The 22,553-nt window shown below is 35.5% G+C and overlaps 2 protein-coding genes across 3 annotated transcripts in view; one reads left to right on the forward strand and one right to left on the reverse strand.

The window, feature by feature from the left end:
* LOC133881376 (uncharacterized) overlaps positions 1-22,553 on the forward strand; it is a 55,218-nt gene that overhangs the window by 16,858 nt on the left and 15,807 nt on the right. The window lies entirely within an intron of this gene.
* LOC133881374 (oligopeptide transporter 4-like) lies at positions 256-20,604 on the reverse strand. 2 transcript variants are annotated; one of them, XM_062320287.1, is made up of 6 exons: positions 20,000-20,604; positions 6,882-6,979; positions 2,677-3,243; positions 2,203-2,455; positions 1,788-1,970; positions 256-1,017 (listed from the first exon to the last, which is right to left on the reverse strand). In XM_062320287.1, the coding sequence occupies exons 1-6, from the start codon at positions 20,543-20,545 to the stop codon at positions 403-405; spliced, it is 2,262 nt and encodes a 753-aa protein (XP_062176271.1). In that variant the 5' UTR covers positions 20,546-20,604; the 3' UTR covers positions 256-402. The 2 variants fall into 2 exon arrangements, with proteins under 2 accessions (XP_062176271.1, XP_062176270.1); XM_062320286.1 differs by lacking the exon at positions 20,000-20,604 and adding an exon at positions 7,480-8,099.

Below are 22,553 nucleotides of genomic sequence, written 5' to 3' on the forward strand. Positions count from 1 at the left end.
CCACCACCCCCATCATTGCAATTATATTGTTTCTGCCTCCTTCGCTACCAATTCATTAGTGCCTGTATAATGTTGCATTTAAGCAACACAGATCATCATTCTTTCTTTTGGATAAGTAACCAAAAAGAAAAGAAAAGAAAAAAGAAAAAAAAGAATCATGAGCTATGTTGCTTGAATGCAATTTCAGTTGTCAGATTAATTTGTTGCTGTTAAGATTTAGACCAAAAGATCTTTACAACAATATATATGTACATGTAAACTTAAAAGCTAATTTGCATAAAACATTATAAATCCCTATAAAGCATGAAATTCCCTCCACTTTGGGTGTAGTATCATATTAATTGCTACTAATATGTTGTGCAACATTAGAGGGAAATGATCTATGACAGGAGCATACAAATATTAGGTTACTGGACAACCATCAACCACTATGCCCTTGGCTGTTGGACATGTTGCTAATGGACAATGTTCACCATCGGTACCCCACCAGGACAAACTTTTGTCTTCCAAGCCCACTGAAAAGTACAATAGCACACCCATGAAAGCCACCCCAGCATCCAGTGCTGCTGAAAGAACGTAATTGTACCTCTGCCACCATTGCTTTCGGTAACGGAAGATGTAAAAGTTGAAAATTGTTCCAACTATAATCCAGGCATTGTAGTTCACGGGTGTTGCCGGTGGCATCATTCCCGTTGATCCCAGGAGAACTGGAAGGTTAATCAGGGGAATCCATGATTGCTTAGGGAATGTCTTATGAAGCAGCCAAACAATAACCGGCCCTATTGCACCTCCAAGGAAGAACCAATTCATTGCTGCATAGTTTCCCAGAGTTCCAAAGATCCGTTTAGGTCCTACCAGACCCCAAATTACAGATGCATCAAAGAAGACCCGGTCCCCAGGACATGTCCAGGGACTGTTCGGGGGAAGGAGATCATCCTGGCATATGTTCTTAATAGAGTCGAGCAACCACACTGCCACTGCAAGGTTGATGGTTGCAGCCAGAATTGTTCCTATGAACTACGTATACACATGCACCAATGAACAGCAGAGCAAAATATCTCAGTAGTTTTGCAGAAAATGTGCCAAAATAGCTTGTATGTATTGGATAGTTAAGGATCATTTACATTGTCGTTCTAAGATCATTATACACATCTAGCATGCTTTGCTTCTTTCCAATATGAAATTACAATGAGTCATGCTCTCTGCTTTCATTGCATCTGTTTTAAAATAGGTAATTTATAGTTTTGGGCTGGTTTTTGCATTTACAAATACATAAGAGGTGTCTAGAAAGCAATTTTGATTCTTCCTAGCTTCTACTCTGGTGTTATAGTACTAGCCATTGATTTCCAAATTCTGGACAATGCTTTTCTTTAGTAATAAATATCAAGCAATTTGTCCCATCTACTCTGAGTAATATGAATGGGATTACTTGGAGGTTGAACAAAGGACATACATATTAAATACTTGGGCTTTGTTTGTTAATGTGTTTAGGAGGGTGTTTTTTGTTTTTGGTTTTGGCTTGAAAAAGTATTATAACGTGACATGAAGGTGAACACAGTTGAGTGTATTGTGTTTCAGGTTGTTTTTTGTTTTGAAACAGAAAACAAAAGAGAGAACAAAACCTTGATATTTTTATGTTCTCTATCAATCTTTTAGCTTTAAGACACCTTAAAAATATGTTTCTACTTGGGCGTTAAAAAGATCTAATATCTAAATAATAGTAAATAAATGTGTTTAACTTATTTTCATTTCTTTTGATTTGTTGATGGTAGAAAGGAAAAAAGTACCTGAACCAAAAACATTGATCTTGGAGGAATCTTCATGTAATGTCCTAGCTTGAAGTCACTGAGGAAGGAGACAGCCTGAGCCATGCTCATATAACCATAGGTTTTGAAGCACACATTGGCTATTGGTCTTCCAGGGTATATTAGACCCATTGCATACTCCGTGATAATGTTTAGCCCTGGTGTCTGTACGAACATCAATTCATTCATGGGAAAACAGTAAGTTTTTATGTAGATCATGGAATTGAAATCATTATACATTTATACTTAGTATGGTATCTTGAGTTTTAGCGGGCATGTTAAAGGTCTAATATAGCACAGCTTGCATGACCAGGGCCAACTAGTTGAATTATGATTCTCATTATTCCATACAAATTCAAGATAGGGAAAAAGGTGGAAAGAGTATGAACCCAGTAACCTGGTTTGTTGTGGCAGTTATGATGCTGATTGGAAGAGTGAAGATAAAGGCCATGGCTCCGGCAAAGAGGAGTCCCCACCATGGCATCTGAATTTGGTCATTTAAAAATATGCAGAGTACAAAGGAAACTGCAAGTGTCACACCAAGCAACAAGTAGAACCACCAGGAAGGTATGTCCTTGTATCTCCTCATCAATTTGGTATGGATATCGTCCTTACCCCGATTAGAAGCATGATACCGCTCATAAATTTCCCTGCCCATACAGTTGTGCATGAAATGAGACTTTACTAATATAAATTAGAAAATTTCAGAACCTTATAAAGACTTTAATGATATAGAGAAGCATGGTTTTGTTCTTTAGTTTGGAAGGTATCTTATGTATCTCTTATTTATATATAGACACACGCACGCATATAATATACTTTTAGGACACCAGGGAAACCTAGGATAAACAGGAATTGGGAATATATATACCTGCCATAGAAGAGAAACACATGCGTGAGGGTGGCTGCAATTGTGGCAAATCCAAAGCCATACGTGAAAGCGAAAAACATGCTCAAGTGAATCCGTCCTTGTTCTGTATACTTTGCTTGATCGAGTTCAAAGTTATCATTTACAATAGCTGATATGTCGTACTTTTGTCCTGCAGCTGTAAACAAGTGTGACGAGAAAATAGGAAATCTTCTTGCATTGTACAAGTCAAACCCCCAGTATGCTGTAGGGATTGCAATGTAGACTATCAATATGTAGCCTGCAAAAATGTTGACAATGGAAAAGAAAGGGCTGATGAGGGGGCTGAACAAGAAAGACGACACAGCAGACCAGTCAAGTGTCACAGCTCCAAGTCCAAGGCCTCTCATGCCCGAACCAATCTGCTGGGCTGTCACTGACTTGGAGAATGTCCAGCAGATCCATGATATGCTTGTAAGTGTTGAGAACAGGTACCCAGGGACCAGGTACCATGTGAAACTGCAAATTAGTGCAATTAGGAAGAACTTCGCCCGTGACATACGCTGCTGCTTTTCACGTTCATGCAAAGCCCTGCAAAAAGGTGAATCAAAATTTAACAAGATTTAGAGGAGTCTGTCACATTTTGAGACCATTGCACTTTGCACTTTACTACTCTTATAGAGATGTAACAGTGACCCTATCAAAATCTTTCCTTGGCCAGATCATTGTAGTAGTGATCTATTACACTGTTGTGACAGGGGTCTAGCAGAAACATCTTATAGGTATCAACGATTTCGGCTTGTTACTGATATTATTTTGGTGTAAGAATCCTAATCAGCATATCGGATTTCACATGCATGTATGGTGGCCTGATTATGTTAATGGAATCAAAGCATGCATGATAAAGGAGGCACATAAAGAAAACCATCATTTAGTATGCGTATATAGTCATGGTGGCATTACTCTTTTTACTGATCCAACTGCTTTTGCTTGCTGCTACTGTAGTCTACTACAGCACCATTATTATTAATTCTTATTATTGTTACTAGTTATCTATCTTCTCATTAATATCATCATCATCATTATAGACTTCAAACAGCACATGGCCCCCATGTAAGGGTCCCTTTCACTTGCCTTGACAATGAAAACAGGCTAAATTAAGTTCTACCCTCAATTAAGTCATGTCTTAGGTTCCCACACTTTTCGTCTTTATGTGCTGTGTAATGTATGAAGGGATGGATTAAATAATCCTTAATCTAATTAGTGTGACTGAAAACGAGTGAGGTCTTATCATTTAATGTGCATCACTTTCGTTTTGGCCTATCCCCAGCAACGAAAATGAAAGACACAGAGACAAGAGACCGGCCAAGTGTGAACAAGCTAGGAAAGGACGCCGGCCAAGTCTTTACCAACAATTATTTTCAATAAAAACTTTCCTCTAATCCTCTTTACAACATTGACATGAACACAATTTCTTCCAAAGTTGGAGACCTACCTTCATAATTGGGGGGTCTTTGGCAACCTATATTTTTTTTTTAAAAAAAAAAATCCTTATAAAAATATTATTTTCTACGCCCCGACTCCCCGACAATGACCTTTTCATTTACTATTCTTTTGTATCTATGAATTTATTTATTACGTGGGTTCGGACAAGCTCAAAAGGTCTTGATTCCACCCTGTATCCACGTGTCTTAATCCCAACTGGGTCCACAGTTTGCAAATGGTCCGCCAAACGGGGCCTAAAGTGTATTTGGATAATAAGTGGTCTAGATTTCGACGAAGGGGACAGTCTATTGATGAATTATACCCATGCCATGGCCTGCACATGGGCTCCTTGTCTCTCTCTCTCATAAAATCGGAGTCAATTTTAGGGTTCCAAATGTGAGGTGGTCCATTGATTAACTATACATAAATATAACAATTTTGCCCCATTTATGTGTATCAGGAAAAAAAAATAGTATCCGTTGACGTGAAGTTTTCGTTTTCCAAAGTCAAATAGGATGAGTGATTTATAGCCGGATCCAGCTGGAGTTGTCACTTCTTTTTTGTCTTCTTCTTTTCTTAATATTTATTATTATTATTATTATTATTATTATTATTATTATTATTATTGACATTGACATTATATACCAAATAAACATTTTATAAATATCCAATAAATTTGTAAGAAGTTTGTGTGAAATATTTTTTTATTTTTGAGAAAAGTATACATTCTTCTTTAAATTATCATTCGATTGTCTACCTTCAAATTACAAATTGTCTCAACGTCTCCTTTATGCTACCAAACAATGTCAATATGTCTTCCTACAATGACAAAAATGTTCTTCGTAAAATTATATAAAAATAAATAAAAACCAAGGTTTTCCATTTTCTTGATTTTTTTTTTATTATTAAGATTTTGTTTTATATAATTTTCAGTTTGGGAGGTAATTTTTTTTTTAAAAAAAAAAACTAAAAATAAATAAAACCAAGGTTTTCATTCTATTGTAAATTTTTATTTTTTATATATAATTTTCAAAATTTGAGCCACCCCTTGAATTTTCATTTTTCGCAGGTTTCTTTTTTTAAGAATTTATAATGATATATTTGTTTTATTGAAACTTTTTAGGGTTATTTTTATTTTTTTGTTAACTTTAAGGAAAATATTGACACAATTAATAATTTGAATAACATATTAACAATAAAGTGATAGTTTAAGATTTCAAACCCATCACTTTCAAGTAATTGCGACAAAAATGAGACCCAAAATTCAAAACACTATATATATATATATATATATATCACACCTCAATCAAACTCGACAATGATGCGGGGACATTGTTGTTAAGGATCTTTTTCTAAGGGTCAAGATTTGGGTCTTGTTTGCTAAGCACCGAAACGGTACAGGAAAGTGCTTGGCACTATTTACTATACTTTTTTTCACTTTTTCATTTTTTCCAACAACAATTCACATCAAAACATTCTCACTTTTTTCACTTTTTATATCACATCAATAATTTTTTTATTACTATTCAAATAAAAAATTCACTAAAATACAAAATTTTTTTCACTTTTCTATACAAATTCCTTTTACATTATATCACATCATCATTTTTTATTAATTTTAAAATTAATAACCCCACTACTCTGTTTTGTACCTGTCTTTACCAAACAACCCATTGAATCCATTGAGATACACAATTCAGAATTCTAGAACAAAAAAATTAAGCTCATTTTAATTAATTAATTGGGCAAAGAGATGTGAAAAGCCGTCCAAACAAAGGCAAAGGTTCCTTTCCATTCGGACACACCACCATTATTTATTTATTAAAATAATAGTCAATTAATTAATATAGGGATAAAAAAAAAGGTGCTGGTGGGAACACTAGCATATATAGCAGTATTATTGCTGCAGAAGAAGTTAAAGGTTGGGACACCTGATAAGACTAGCTGACTAGGCCTTTTAGAATCTTGGCAACATCGAAAATTAATAATAATAATAATAATAATAATAATATCTTACTAGTATAGAAATAAAAAAAATATTAAAAAAAAAAAAGATAACGTTACTTAAAAGAGTAATTTTATACCAACATTAAGTGTCTATCAAGTATCCATTAAAAAATAAAGTGACTTTTAAAATCACCATTACACGTATGATTAATCAAATGGTGATTTTAAAAGCCATCTTATTTTTTGATGAACCATTAATATACATGTAGAATTACGCTTTTGAAAGATACCTGAACTTCAAACCGTCTCAATTTAGGGTATTTATTTGTCGGAAAGTCTCAATTAGAGGCCCTCTATTAGGGGATTTTCCGTTAAATCCTATCCAAAATTTTAAAATATCCCTATTTTTATTTTTTTTAAAAAAACAATATATATATATACATATATATATATATATATATATATATATATATATATATATATAATTAATCAACACCTAAATCCTAACAATTTTTTTTTTCTTATAAAAAAAAGTTAAGCATTTTGAAAATTTTGATAAGATTTTTCGAAAAATTGATACCTTAAATTGAGACGTTTGAAGTTAAGGCATCTTCTTTCAAAAAGAATGAAAGTTTGGTACCCTTAAATAAAGTTCTCCCAAATATATATATTAAAAAAAAAAAAAAAAAAAAAAAAAAAAAAAAAAAAGAAAGAGAAATTTTTTTTGTTGAGTTAATAATGCATGTGTATCTAAAATCCAATGAAAACTATAAAGACGGCAAGTACGTACTACGTACCGGAACAATGAAACCTGCACGAGAGTGCCGGGCCACCACATATGCGCCGGCTCCACCACGTACTTCCTCAATAGCCCAGCCCAACCGTATCCTAATACCTGCAAATTAACCGGCCACCCCCATTCAATTTTCCGGAATTTCTTTCGATCTAGATTTTACAAGTGTCAAAAAAAAAAAAAAAAAAAAAAAAAAGGAAAAATGCTAGTTTTACAACACCCACACACTATGGGCACAACGTCCTCTCACATGAAGGTGAGCCCTAATGTGTGAGTTTCATCCTATGTAAGAAAGTGTTGTGTCCCTGTTGTGTAGATGTTGTGTAGCAATCAAATCTCAAAAAAAAATACACGTTTTTTTAATAACATGTTATGTGTTAAAAAAATATATACGAGCGACAATAAAATTAAATTAAATCATATAAAAATGCTATTTTAAAAACAGATGCGATTGGGACGAATTTTAAAAAAAAAAAAAAATCTGCCAGAAATCCAATAAACAACGGTTAAAATCATGAGATTCCTCTGCAACTTTTTTTGTTTGCAAGTAATAAATAATAAATAAATAAATAAAATATCATAAACAGACTGCTGCTGCGTACCTGCGTAGTGGTAATAAGAAGCCAACCAGCAATAAAAGAGATTTTCCGGTGGTAGAAGGCTTTGATTATGGTAACAATACCAACAGCATAAGCCGACCCAGATCCGAATGCGCTCCCAGCATTAGCGAAGATGGAAATGAGCACGTGCTCCTTCATGTTGAACGGACCCGGATTGAGCGAGAAACTCCGGGACCCGAGCCCGGGCAACCGGAACTTGGTCTCCGGGAGAACGGAGGCCATGAAGCGGCCGATGGGGAGGGTGGCCACTTGGACGGTGATTTGGGTTATTATGAGGGGCTCCGTCCGGTAGGCGAAGAACTGGTTGAGGAAGGAGAGGAGGGCGCATGAGATTAAGCCCAAGAACCACATCCTGAAGGTCCATATGGGGAGGGTAGGGTCGTCGGTGTTGGCCACGGTTAGCCTGACCTCCTCGACGGGAGAGAGCTCCTCTGCGTCCACATCTTCGTCAGCGGTGGGGATGTTTTTCTCTGGATCAGTAGGTGCGGAGGCGGCGGCGGTGGGGGGCGGTGTTTGTATATCCAGTGGTCCCATTGAATGCCTACAGCCTCTGCGTACAGGGAAACAGAATGTGAGGGTATGAAGGGGGATGGCCGTCTTTTATTGCATGGAGGCAGGATAGTACTGTTTTTGACTTTACTGCTTCCTGGTTGATAGTTGAGAGTCAAGACTTCATTGGATATTTTGCAAGTGGGGAATCATAGTTTGGATGAGATAACTGATCACCACTTATTGCCTCTAAAATGTTTGACAAATTTTTATCCAATAATTTCGAGACACAAATTCAATCTATTATTAACCGATTAGAGTTGAAGGATCTGATTCATTTAATTAAACGAGTCAGATTATAATTAATTTATATAGTCTTATACTGTAATGGATGGTCATACCACCTCTGGAACGCCTTGTATTGGACTCTTGAGGCGTTTCGGGAGTGATACGACCACCCCCAAAGTATTACACGGGGGTGGCCTGACCACCCACTATTTTTCAAGTTTATTTTAAGTAATTTTAATTGAATTCCAATTAAAGTATATGTATTGTCACCAAGCTAAGGAGTAGAAGTACATATTGCATTCCACTTTATTTTATTCTCAGTAACAATTATTTTATTTCTAAATAGAATATTCATTCCGCAAATCAAATTAAGTCTTATCGTGAATCTAAATTGTTTTATTAGAGAAATATAAGAATAAAAATATTTTATGATTAGATTGCCCTAAACTGAGAGATTTAACTGATTAGATTATCTTAAATTAAATAATTTAGTTTATATTTGAAAATTTTCAAATCTATATAAAACTCCATAAATAAAGATCATTGTACTCAAATCAATTATTAATAAAATACGTAACCTATAAGGCCTTAACATTAACATGCAGATGTAAATTATTAGCTGAATCACCTTAATCTTTATATTTTTTTTTAAAAAAAAAAACAATTATTATTAATTTTTATAATATCCTACAAAGGTTTTACCCAACGCATTGACACCCAAAAAAAGCAATATTTATAGGAATCACATGCCTTTTTACCATGAGATATTCCTCTTAAGTCATGATGTTGGTGTAGATTCATTTTTGTAAAGTATGGGGGGAGGTTGAAACTTATAATTATTAGTGTGGACCCAAATAAAAGAAAAAGAAAATATGCAATAACTAGTGACGAGTGGGCGGTCAAATTCCGGACGCCGTGCCCGTTTGGTTTCTCTTTCCAATGCCTTTTTGGTCAAATTCCGGCGCCGTGCCGCGAATGTTTGTTTACATTGCTCGTATACTTCCTTTCAGATTTTCTTTTTGTCATCTCCCAAGGAAAACAAACAAACAATATATATAAATATACAATAATAAGGGAATTCAACAAAAACAATAATAACAACAATAACAAGTAAATAAATAAATAACTATCCCTAGAGAGAATAGAAATTAGCTCTAAATTGATTTGTAGTAAATTTTTACAAAGTAGACTAATAAAATGACATGTATTTTTTAGCATGAGAGAATACATATTTTTTTTTAAAAGATAGGCTACGTTGACAACTCTTATATAACTCTAACAATTTTTTTTTAAAAAAAAAAAATTAACCATTGAATAATTTTACATGTCCATCAAGAATTTATAAAAAATTATATGACTTTTAAAATCACCATTGAACGTGTTCAATGGTGATTTTAAAAGCCACATCATTTTTTATGGACACTTAATATACATGTAAAATTACTTTTAACCATTGAATATGTAGAATTCACATATATGAAAACAGATCTAATTGTTAGTTTGAAAAAAAATTGTACAAGAGTTGTACAAAGATTATAAACATATTATATCTCATTTTTTTAATAGCACATGTTTTTCATATATATATTTTAATGGTATTAATAAGAAAACATGAGAGTTTGAAGCTAATTTATGTTCCTACAAATTGGGTTGTAAAAGCTCCTGCAATCCAATGGTTAAAAAATTACATTTGTCCTTTAAGAGTAATTATAGGAGTCCATCTTGTATCCTTTTTATGTCTCCTTAAAAATTAAAGTGACTTTTAAAATTATTATATAATCAAAATTCAATAGTGATCAATTAATCACAACGTTAATGATGATTTTAAAAGACACGTTATTATTGGAGGGATACAAGAGATACAAGAGAGACTTTTAACTTTATTCGTCTTTTAAATATGTAAGAAACACATGTTACTCATAAAGAGTATAGGGCCTAATAAAAGACACAAATGGCTAGTCATAGACCCCAATTAAGTGGACCGAGGGATTCAAATTGAATAAGGCCAAACTCTAAAAATATGATACATTTACAACTTTTATATAACTTTACCAACTCTTTTTAAAATTTACTATTAGATATGTAGGATCCACATATAAGAAAACAGATCCAATGATTAGTTTGAAAAACCCCCACATGAGCCGAGGCCAACCTCCACCACCTCATGAATGGGGTAGAGCTGTCGTGGGTGGTCTACACATTGGTTGGAGGTTGCCTCTTACGGGGTCAATAAGCCTTTTTTTGCTTTCATATTTTTTGCAAATAATTATTTTTTATGATATAATTGTAAATTTATAGGAGTGATTTGACAACTTGTTGATAATGTTTCTACCACACCAGCAATTTAGATGAAAAAAATGATTAGATGGGCTTATATTTAAGGTGGTCAAAACTTGGAGTGATTTTTTTTTTTTTTTTTTTTTGTGGGGAAAACGTAAGGATTAATTTTTAAATGCTTCAAAACCCAATAATTAATTTTCTATTTTTCCTTTTATTTTTTTGTAATACTCTGAAGGCACCTATTTCAGGCACAATATTTAATTTTCTTACTTGGAATGCATAGGGTAGGCAACATATTGAAAGAAGAATAATATTATTTTGTAAATTGTATAAGATTGCTATACAATTTAATTATATGGAGTAAAAATTAATTATTGAATCAATATTTATAAAAAAAAAAAAAAAAAAAAAAAAAAAAAAAAAAACAAGGGTTGGGTTTTACTATCATGTCAGTCTAGTTTTATATAATTTGTTGTATATCAGTATACTAAATAGCGTTTACTCTCGAAAGAAACACACCGCAATCTATTAAAAAGACAATTTGGTAGAGATAATTATTTTTACATAATGAAATCTACAAAATAAATAATGCTATATACTATACGTTTATCTTATATGCTCTTATTCTATTGAATTGACATGATATTGTCAATCAATTCTAAAAAGAAGAAAAAAAAAATTAAGAGATCTGAGTCACTATCATGTCGTTTAATGAGATAGAGATGGAATGAAAGGTAAACATTACTCCTACAAAATATAGTCAATGTCAACAACTTTAGGCGTTGTTTGGCAAGCCCCTCCCCTCATATTGGGTGAGGATTTTTTTTTTAGGTGATAGTAAAATGTGATTGATGAATATAAAGTTGAAATAATTTATATAAAAAAGTAAAAAAAAAAAAATTGTATTGTAGTGAGTTTTTTTATTTATTTAAATAGTAATAAAAAAAATGTTGTTGTGATATAAAAAGTGAAAAAAAAAAATAAAAATATTTTGAAGTTGATAATTTTTAGAGAAGTAAAAATAAGAGAAAAAAAAAAAAAAAAAAAAAAAAAAAAAAAAAAAAAAAAAAAAAAGAAGAAGAAGAAGAAGAGATTGCCAAACGGGCCTAACTCGGTCTTGGAAAGGCGACTTTCAGAGAAGCCGTTGGCCTCATGAATCTAATTGGAGATTCCTTATCTCGAATAATTCCCTTTTTGTGGTCTCTATACAAACACACATACCTCTACTTTAATAAAAGAAGATAATTGGTGATCTTTCTTAAGTCAATTGCATGCTTTGCTGTTACCTGCGGCATGACATTGGAAAATTATGCCGACTGTACTCGTCTTTATCTCTTTCTACCAAAAAAAAAAAAAAAAATCATAATTAGCATTTAAGTTTTGACTTTAGTCCTTAAGATTTTTATTTCAAAAATAACGACATTAGATTTTGCTCAATCACCCATCCAGGAGATTGTAGGACAAAAGTGAGCACCTCCACCGGAGAGGTCTTCAAAAGCTAAATTGGGATGCAGCTCTGAATAAAGCCACAAGGACTATGGGCGTGGAGCAATATTAACGAATGAGAAGGGTGAGGCGGTGGAAGCTGTGGCAAAAGTAGTTCCTCAAGTCATTGATCCTAGTGTGGCCGAGGCGGTTGACACTTTGGAGGGCGGTCAAGATGTGTGGTGATTTGGGATGTGCAAGTAATTTTTGAGGGTGATGCTTTGACTATTGTTAATGCAATTTGTTAAGATGTCCCGTGTTGGAGAAGTTATGGCCAGCTTATTGAGGATACATGTACCTTACTCCAAGGCTTTTGTCAAGACGTCCCGTGTTGGAGAAGTTATGGCCAGCCGATTGAGGATACATGTACCTTACTCTAGGGCTTTCATTATCATGTAGTAAGGCATATCTAATGAGTGGCTAACAATGCTGCTCATGTATTAGCAAAGATGGCCTTGAATCAGTCTTTAGACCATGTGTGAGTGGAGGAATGCCCTTCTTCTATCTGAAATATTGTCCTTGCTGAGCAAGTTTCCAATGATTGATTAATGATATCCATGATGTTCTTAAAAAAAAAAAAGAATAAAAAATAAAAAAAGTTTCAAATTGGTCCCTTATTACTTTACCATCATAGTTAATAGTTTTTCATTTGTCACATATGTCTCATTTGACACACTAGGGTTAATGCCAGCACCCAACATCAATGTTGATGTCCATGTCAACATCAAAGTTAACGGTTATCTCTCTAACGTTACAAATTCACTACAAAAAACCTTGCAATTGGACGCATGTCTACAGTAACCGGTACTGTAGACACGCGTCCAATTAGCCACGTGTCTTTTTGACATGTGGCTAACTGTATAAACACCCCAATTGGACGCGTGTATTTAGTACACGTGTCTAATTGTTATTTTTTTCCAAATATATATATATTAAAAAAAAAAAAATTGTGTTGTGTTATTTTTTTAAAAAAAAAAACAAAAAAAATTCCTTATCTTATTAACCATATAAATCTATGAAATTACGGTGTACGTAGCATATACACATAAAGTTAGGTTTTAAAGCTATATACTATATGTAAATTCTATACTTGGAGTTTATGTTTTTTAGGTTCCTTATTTATATATATATGGTATACTAATAAGTACGTAAACCCTAACCTAATTTACATATTGTACTATATATATAATTAAACCAAATAGTTCAAATTAGGGTTTAGTTTTGTACACCATCTACGTATAGAAACAAAAAAAATAATTTAAAACATAACAAAGTTAAAAAACCTATAATTAATACTATATATATAGATATGCATGCATGTAAACGGTTTAGAAACTATATACAATAACCTTGCTATTTATGGCTATATATAGTAAATGCAATTATTTTGAGGGTTCCGTACTACATAATAAATTAAATACTTATGGTTTAGTCCCTTATATAGTACCTACACTTAGGGTTTATTGTTATATATAGTACATACACGTGTCCAGTTTGACGCGTGTATAATTACACGTGTCCAGTTGGACACGTTTATTTTAATTGGACGCGTGTATAAATTTACACGTGTCCACCCGGACACGTGTATTATTACATGCGGCCATATGTTGCCACGTGTAATTTATACACGTGGCCAAATGTGAATTTTTTTTCTTCCAAATATATATTAAAAACGAAAAATATTTTATTTAGAATCTAAAAAAAAAAAAAAAAAAAAAACAAAACAAAACAAAAACTTACTTTCTTAACTATATATCATAATCTTAAATTTGTATCATATATGTAAATACTATACTTAGGATTTACATGTTGAGTTCCTTATAAGTACGTAAACCATATAGGGTTTACATATTGTACTATATGCATTTACATAAATGTATGTACTGTAAATAGTATACTTATTTATACATTGTACTAAATGCATAATTAAACCAAATTCGGTACTATATTTATATATATATAACACCAAATTAAGATTTGGTTTTATACACCATTTACATTAAGAAAATAAAAAAAAAATGCTTCGAACAAAGTTAAAAATCCTATCCATAATACTATATATATATATATATATATATAATATGCATGCATGTAAACAGTTTATAAACTATATACATTTATATACTTTATGGCTATAATACATAGTATACAATATATACACATAGAGTTAGGGTTTATAGCTATATATAGTGTATAGTGGGATGGTTTATAGATATATATAGTATATATATATATTTAGGGTTAGGGTTTTTCGCCATATATATATATATATATAGAACATACACTTAAGATTAGGGTTTATAGCTATATATAGTATATACACTTAGGGTTAGTGGGTTTAGGGTTTAATTTTAATTTAGCGTTTAGTATAGTGTGTATATATATACATACTTAGTGTCATGGTTTAAATTTAGGGTTGTAATTTAATTTTAATTTATAGTTTACGGTTTAGTTTTAGGGCTTAGGGTTTAGCAATGTGCATGTACATGCAGTACATACACTTAGGGTTGCATGGGTTTGTATTTGTATTTAGGTGAATAGATTATATATATATATATATATATATATATATATATATATATATATATATATAAAAACAACTACACTTGGAGACATGTATTTTCATACACGTCTCCAATTGGACACGTGTACGTAGTTTGGCCAGCGTACTGCGCGGGAGAACTCTCGCGCACCACCTGGCCAAACTACGGCCTTATTTTTTAAAAAATATAATAATTTTATTTTAATTAAATATATGCACGGTGAGACAAAGACTGGGTCCACTATTCGTGGTCAGTGTTCGAGTTATCACAGTGGCACAAATACCGCTGCCTGTAGCACTGAACATGGTGAAGTCACAGAACAGGGGGGTGTGGCCGTGGAACAGGATGATGACATGCACGCTATGTTGCGTGACGCCTTCGGCGTGCGCGATGTTGCTGAAGCCGTCAGTACGGATCCGCAACAAGTTGACGAAGAAACCTCTTGCGGGGACGCATTGAAGTACCAAAAGTTGTTAAAGACCGCCGAGAAGCCCCTTCACCCTGGTACCAAGCATAGTAAATTGAATGCTACTGTACACATGTACAATTTGAAGTGCGTTGGAGGTATTAGTAACAAGATTTTTTCAGACATTCTCGAATTTATCAATCAGCTGTTGCCTCCTTGCGATGAGACATTGCCAGATAATACGTATGAGGCGAAAAAGTTTCTAAGTGTCATGGGTCTAGGGTATGAGAAGATTCCGACGTGCAGTAATGACTGTATGTTATTCTGGAAAGACAATAAAGAATTAGATTCATGTACCGTATGTGGAGAATCTAAGTGGAGGGCTGATACACATATAGATGAGGATGGTGAAGTCATATCAGCGAGGAAAAAACGCCCGGTGAAGATCTTGAGGTGGTTTCCACTCATCCCACGGTTACAGAGGTTATTCATGTCTGAGCATACTGCGCCCCATATGAGATGTCATGCAGAAGGCCGCACTAGGTATGGCGTATTGAGGCACCCGGCCGACGGTGAGGCATGGAGATCGTTTGACATTTTACATACAGATTTTATGGCAGAGAGTAGGAACGTCCGACTTGGTTTGACAGCAGATGGATTTAATCCTTTTGGGAGCATGAGCACATCTCACAGCACATGGCACGTAATGCTTGTGCCGTACAATTTGCCACCTTGGATGTGCATGAAACAGACGTCGTTCATCCTGTCACTGGTTATTCCTGGATCGAGCTCACCTGGTATGGATATTGATGTTTACCTTCAGCCATTGATTGATGAGTTGCTGGAACTGTGGAATGTAGGGGTACGAACATTCGATGCTTCAAAGAAGGAAAATTTTATTATGCGATCCCAGTTGATGTGGACAATAAACGACTTGCCAGCGTATGCAGATTTATCTGGTTGGCCTAACAGGGGTGTGAAGGCATGTCCTTGCTGTATGCAATCGACACGTTCTAAACACTTAAAGAACAGATGTAAATTTTGCTATATGGGGCACAAAAGATACTTGCCAACTGAACATCTGTGGCGGCTGAACAGGAGAACATTTGACGGTACTGAAGAATTTGACAGCGCGCCGATTGTGCCATGCGGAGACGAGATCCTCCAACAGTTGGACGAAGTTGCGTTTGGGGATGAGATCGCGGGTAAGAAGAAGAAACGGAAGAAGCGGAAGAAGGGTGCAGGGAGTTCCGATGTTATATGGAAGAAGAAAAGTATCTTTTTCAAATTGCCGTATTGGAAAGACAATTTGCTTCGGCACAATCTTGATGTTATGCACATAGAGCAAAATGTCATCGACAATATACTTGGCACTATTTTGGATATTAAAGGGAAAACGAAGGACAACTTGGCAGCTCGACTGGACTTGCAGGAAATGGGGTTGAGACCTAAGTTGCATCCGTTCACGACCGCAAATGGTAAGACGTATATTCCCGCTGCCTATCACACCATGTCTAGGGAGGACAAAGAAAATTTTCTGAAGGTTCTTCGAAATGTGAGGGTCCCGGACGGATACGCCTCGAACATTTAACGATGTGTTCGGCTCAAGGACCGTACAATTTCCGGGTTGAAGAGCCATGATAGCCACTGATGCAACAGCTTCTCCCAATTGCATTGCGTAAGTCATTGCCAGATAAAGTTGTTAGACCTTTTGTGGAGATTTCAGCATTTTTTAGAGGCATATGCTCAACCAAGCTATCACAAGAAGATATGGACCGACTGCAGGGTGACGTCTGTATCACTTTGTGCAAGCTAGAACAGATATTTCCTCCAGGGTTTTTTACCAACATGGTCCACTTGGTCGTGCATCTTGTGCGCGAGTGTAGACTCGGCGGACCCGTGCAGTATAGGTGGATGTACCCGGCAAAGAGGTAAAATTCGGCGTAATATGTATATATATATATATATATATATATATATATATATATATATATATATATATATATATATATATATTTTGATTTAATTGTAACCCTAATTGATGATAATTCAAATATCGTGTATGTGTGTACACTAGGAGTCTTGGGAATTTCAAGTCTAATGTGCGCAATAAAGCGGCTCCTGAGGGGTGCATTGCGGAGGGGTACATAGAGACCGAGCTGGTAACGTTATGTTCAAGATATCTGAATAACGCACCAACATTCCACAACAGACCTCAGAGAAATCCTGATGGATCCAAGAGGGCGGGCACGCGTGTTACCCTGAACCGGTTGATAATGTACCAGATTCATCGTTATATTGTGTTCAACTCTGAAGAGTTTCACAATTTGCGGACGTAAGTAGTGTTTATATATTTAACAGAATTCGAATAAAAGTATTAATAACAATTATTACATAATTGTATACGCTGAATGTAGGATGCACAAAGACGCGCTTAGGCAATCATGCACTAGGGGTTGCATTACGGAGGCTCTTATTGAAGCACAACATCATGAGCAGTTCTGCGAATGGTACCGTGCATATGTAAGGAAATAGTGGTAATTTTGAAATTGGAAAAATTTATGCAGGTTCAATATAATTAACCAATGTGATGTTTAATATTTGTAATTATAACATAGGTCGATGGCCTGGACGATCAACGTAGGGAGGAATTGGACCACAACTTCGTTATGCGTTGTAGAGGGCTAAAGGAGACAGCAGTCAAGTACAACAGGTACGTGGTAAATGGGAAATTGTTTCGCACGCTTGCCCATGATGTGGGAAGGAGGACTCAGAACAGCGGCGTATGTGTTCCAACCGTTGAAGGCGAAACGTACTACAGGCAGTTAACCGATATAATTGAGGTCGAGTACTATGACAGGACTACGTACGTCCTATTTAAGTGCAATTGGGCAAACCCCACGATGGACAGAGGATTCACAATAGACGAGTATGGCCTAGTGTTTATCAACTTCAATCACCTCGTCCACAGGGGAGAACTGATTCAAGACGAGCCGTACGTGCTTACATCTCAGGTAGATCAAGTATTCTACGTCGAAGATGGAAGAAACCCAAATTGGATTCGTGCGGTTAGGACCAAACCGCGCAACGTGTACGACGTTGGCCAGGGGGAAGGGAGTAATGAGGATGGTACAACCTACCATGAGTGCGTACCACTCGTACTAGCCATTGATGACCTACACGATACGAATGATGAATTCGAGTACGACAGGCCCGACATTGATCCGATTGAAGCTCCCGTGATACAATGATTGATATATTTGTTGTGAGTATAATTCGCTTGAACTCAATACACTTGACGACATAAAAATAATAATAAATTCGAAACCCCTAAACCCGTAAGAAAAAACAGCATTCCAATCGAATGAACTCAATACAAATTTTTATTATTTGCATAAATTTCGTTGTATAATTTACATATTCATTAAAAATATATAAAATACAAATTCTAATTAATTTGTCTACATTTGTTCGCAGGTATTGATGGACCAGAGACCCCCTCCTTATGCATATCGGGCACCTCGCCCACCCGTTCCCCCCATGACCACGCCCACTGATTCGACGGCATTATATACTGCTGTGTGGCCACATCACCCAGATGGGGCTTATAGACCATTGTTGTCGGGTATGGTGGCCGTGCCCACGTCAGATTACGGGCATACCAGCACAGCTGGATGTTGCAGTTCTCCATTGTCGGACCCCCGACATTATCTTAGATAGGGTTCACCCAACCGGGTAACGTGGCTCGATGGTGGGTGCGAGAGGGGATGGGGCCACAGGGTTAGCGCCGTACTTTCTGTTTACATATAGTGTACCTATGACATGTAACCCTGATAGTGAGACGAAGGATGGTAGATTTCCACTGTCATAGACCGAGGAGATGCAGATGTCGGCTGTGGGGTTGGGACAGATACCGGCACAGGCGGCGATGCAGGGCCAGATTATGGGGCCGAGACAGATGCCAGCATCGGGGGCGAGTCAGGGCCCGGGCATGTAGAGAGCCAGATGCCTTTATCTGGTGAGAGCCAGGTGCCACTTTCCGGTGAGAGTCAGATGCCAGATCTGGGGGGGAGCCAGAGTACCCATGAGGAGGACGTTGCGAACTTGCAATGTTGCGTACCGATCAGTTGGCCCCCGATAGCCCCCAGGATATGGATTCAGATGATGATCAGCAGCCTCCACCAGCGAGAGGGGTTGGCGAGGAGGTTGCAAGCGACCCAGCACATACAGATTGACCATATTCGATTGATGAGTAAGTACATATTTAAACATCCTTAAAACTCATATTATGTTACCAAAAATTTAATTTTTTGTTTGAAAGAAAAATAACTTGAATTTACAATTTTTTTTTTATATATATGTTTTTTAGTGTTAACCAATTAAATGTTGAATATTTTTTTCATTAGGGTACAACCCAGACTGAACCATATATTATGAGGTGATTAAGGACCCAGAGAGAAACTGGGTGCTCCCGAGGGGGAAGAAGGTTGTATTGCAGTACAATGCTGCTCTACAACCTGTAGGACAAGCCTGCAATCGTTTTAGGCGGGCTGAGGGCAAGCTTATCAGGAGCGGGTCTTACATACATATGCGGGACAAATGAGCGAGGGTAAATAAGAAGATTAAGCAGGCTATGTGGGACGCCACGTACTTCCTCAATAGCCCAGCCCAACCGTATCCTAATACCTGCAAATTAACCGGCCACCATGCTTCAACCATTCAATTTTCTGGAATTTCTTTCAATTTAGATTTTACAAGTGTCAAAAAAAAAAATACACGTTTTTTTAATAACATGTTACGTGTTAAAAAAATATATACGAGCGATAATAAAATTAAAATAAATCATATAAAAATACTATTTTAAAAACAGATGCGATTGGGACGAATTTGAAAAGAAGAAAAAATCTGTCAGAAATTCAATAAACAACGGTTAAAATCATGAGATTCCTCTGCAACTTTTTTTGTTTGCAAGTAATAAATAAAATATCATAAACAGACTGCTGCTGCGTACCTGCGTAGTGGTAATAAGAAGCCAACCGGCAATAAAAGAGATTTTCCGGTGGTAGAAGGCTTTGATTATGGTAACAATACCAACAGCATTAGCTGACCCAGATCCGAATGCGCTCCCAGCATTAGCGAAGATGGAAATGAGCACGTGCTCCTTCATGTTGAACGGACCCGGATTGAGCGAGAAACTCCGGGACCCGAGCCCGGGCAACCGGAACTTGGTCTCCGGGAGAACGGAGGCCATGAAGCGGCCGATGGGAAGAGTGGCCACTTGGACGGTGATTTGGGTTATGATGAGGGGCTCCGTCCGGTAGGCGAAGAACTGGTTGAGGAAAGAGAGGAGGGCGCATGAGATTAAGCCCAAGAACCACATCCTGAAGGTCCATATGGGGAGGGTAGGGTCGTCGGTGTTGGCCACGGTTAGCCTGACCTCCTCGACGGGAGAGAGCTCCTCTGGGTCGACATCTTCGTCGGCGTTGGGGATGTTTTTCTCTGGGTCAGTAGGTGCGGCGGCGGTGGGGGGCGGTGTTTGTATATCCAGTGCTCCCATTGAATGCCTACAGCCTCTGCGTACAGGGAAACAGAATGTGAGGGTATGAAGGGGGGATGGCCGTCTTTTATTGCATGTGGGCAGGAGAGTGTTTTTGACTTACTGCTTTCTGTTTGATAGTTAAGAGTCAAAACTTCATTGGATATTTTGCAAGTGGGGAATCATATTTTGGATGGAGATAACTGATCACTACTTATTGCCTATAAAATAGTGACAATTTTTTATTCAATAAGTTTGAATAAATGAGTTGAACGGTCCAACTCAATGAGTTCAATCATAAATGATTTATAGAGTCTTATATTTACGTTTCAATACGACTCAAAAGAACTCATAATTTTTAACACAATTTACAGAACAAGAGGAATAGCTATTTGTAAATAAATAGACTACATTTTAAAGGAAAAACAATTTATTAATTTCTGTTTTTTCTCAATTCTTTTTAAAAAATAAAAAATAAAAAGAAACAAACCATGTAATGGGTGGTCTCCTGAGGCGTTCTAGAGGTGGTGTGACTACCCCCAGAGCATTAATCGAGGATGGCCTAGCCTCCCACCATTTTTCAAGTTTTTTTAAGTAATTTTAATTGTATTCCAATTAAAGTATATGTGTTATCAAGGAATAGAAGTACATATTCCATTCTACTCTATTTTATTCCCAGTAATAACTATTTCATTTCTTAATGGAATATTCATTCCGCAAACCAAATTAGGCCTTTTGGTTAATCTATATAGTTTTATTAAAGAAATATAAGAATAAAAATAGTTGACGATTATATTACCCTAAACTGAGGGATTTAACTGATTTGTCAAATCAAATATTAATGAAAGATATAACCTATAAGGCTTTAACATATAGACGTAAATCATCGGCTGAACTACCTTAATCTTTGTATTTTTTTTTTTTTTTTTAAAAATTATTATTAATTTTTATAATACCCTACAAAGCTTTTACCCGATGCATTGACACCCAAAAAGAAGCAACATTTATAGGAATCACCTGCCTTTTTACCTTGAGATATTCCTCATGAGTCATGATGTTGGTGTAGATTCTAAAAGCGTACCGACTGAATTTTTGTAAAGTATGGGGGGTTGCTTGAAATTTTCAAATATTAGTGTCGACCCAAATAAAAGAAAAAGAAAATATGCAATAATTAGTGACGAGTGATGACCTCACGATGGGTCGTCAAATTCTGGGCGCCGTGCCCGTTTGGTTTCTCTTTCCAATGCCCTTTTTGGTCAAATTCCGGGCGCCATGCTGCGAATGTTTGTTAACATTGCTTGTATGGATTGAGATCCACGGCAATTCGAGTTTTTTTTGATAATCTAGGCCGTTAGATACATGACGGCCTAGAACATACATATGTTGTTTTGTTTTTTTTTATACTTCTTTTTTATTAAAAAAAAATAAAAATTTGAAATTTGAAATTCATTAAGAGTAATTATAAGAATCCAATGGTTAAAAAATAACATTTGTCGTTTAAGAGTAATTATAGGAATCCATCTTGTATCTTTTTTATGTCCCTTAAAAATTGAGGTGGCTTTTAAAATTATTATATGATCAAAATTTAATAGTGATCAATAAATCACAAGGTTAATGATAATTTTAATTTTTTTTTCCCTCTTTTTCTTTATATTTTGTTTATTTGTTTTGCTTTTATATAATTTTAAGAATTTTTATAATTTGATGAATGATATTTTTGTCATTGGGAGACATTGACATTATTTGGTAGTTTAAGGGGATATTAACACAATTGGTAGTTTGAGGGTCACATTGACTATTGAGTGGTAGTTTAAGGTTGTGTTGTGTACTTTTCTATATATGTGTTTGTGTGTGTGTTTTTGGAGAAGTGATACATGTACATCATTTACATTTTTTACACATTTTCATATAATTAAATTTCAAATTCACCATTGAATTTGTAGGGCTAATGTGAGTCCCATAAATTTATTGATAAATTTGAAAATAAGATGTGTATGAAATGTGGTATTTCTATTATTTCTCTTTTTCT

The sequence above is a fragment of the Alnus glutinosa genome, chromosome 11 (assembly GCF_958979055.1).
Source record: "Alnus glutinosa chromosome 11, dhAlnGlut1.1, whole genome shotgun sequence".
Classification (NCBI taxonomy): domain Eukaryota; kingdom Viridiplantae; phylum Streptophyta; class Magnoliopsida; order Fagales; family Betulaceae; genus Alnus; species Alnus glutinosa.

Bases quoted from the DNA above. Each gene is read 5' to 3' on its own strand.
- LOC133881374 (XM_062320286.1), bottom strand. From the start codon at position 8,031: ATGGGACCACTGGATATACAAACACCGCCCCCCACCGCCGCCGCCTCC. The intron at 6,980-7,479 runs GTACGCAGCAGC...GTTAATTTGCAG, and splicing joins TTCTTATTACCACTACGCAG to GTATTAGGATACGGTTGGGC. The intron at 2,456-2,676 runs GTATATATATTC...CTGTATGGGCAG, and splicing joins GTGTTTCTCTTCTATGGCAG to GGAAATTTATGAGCGGTATC.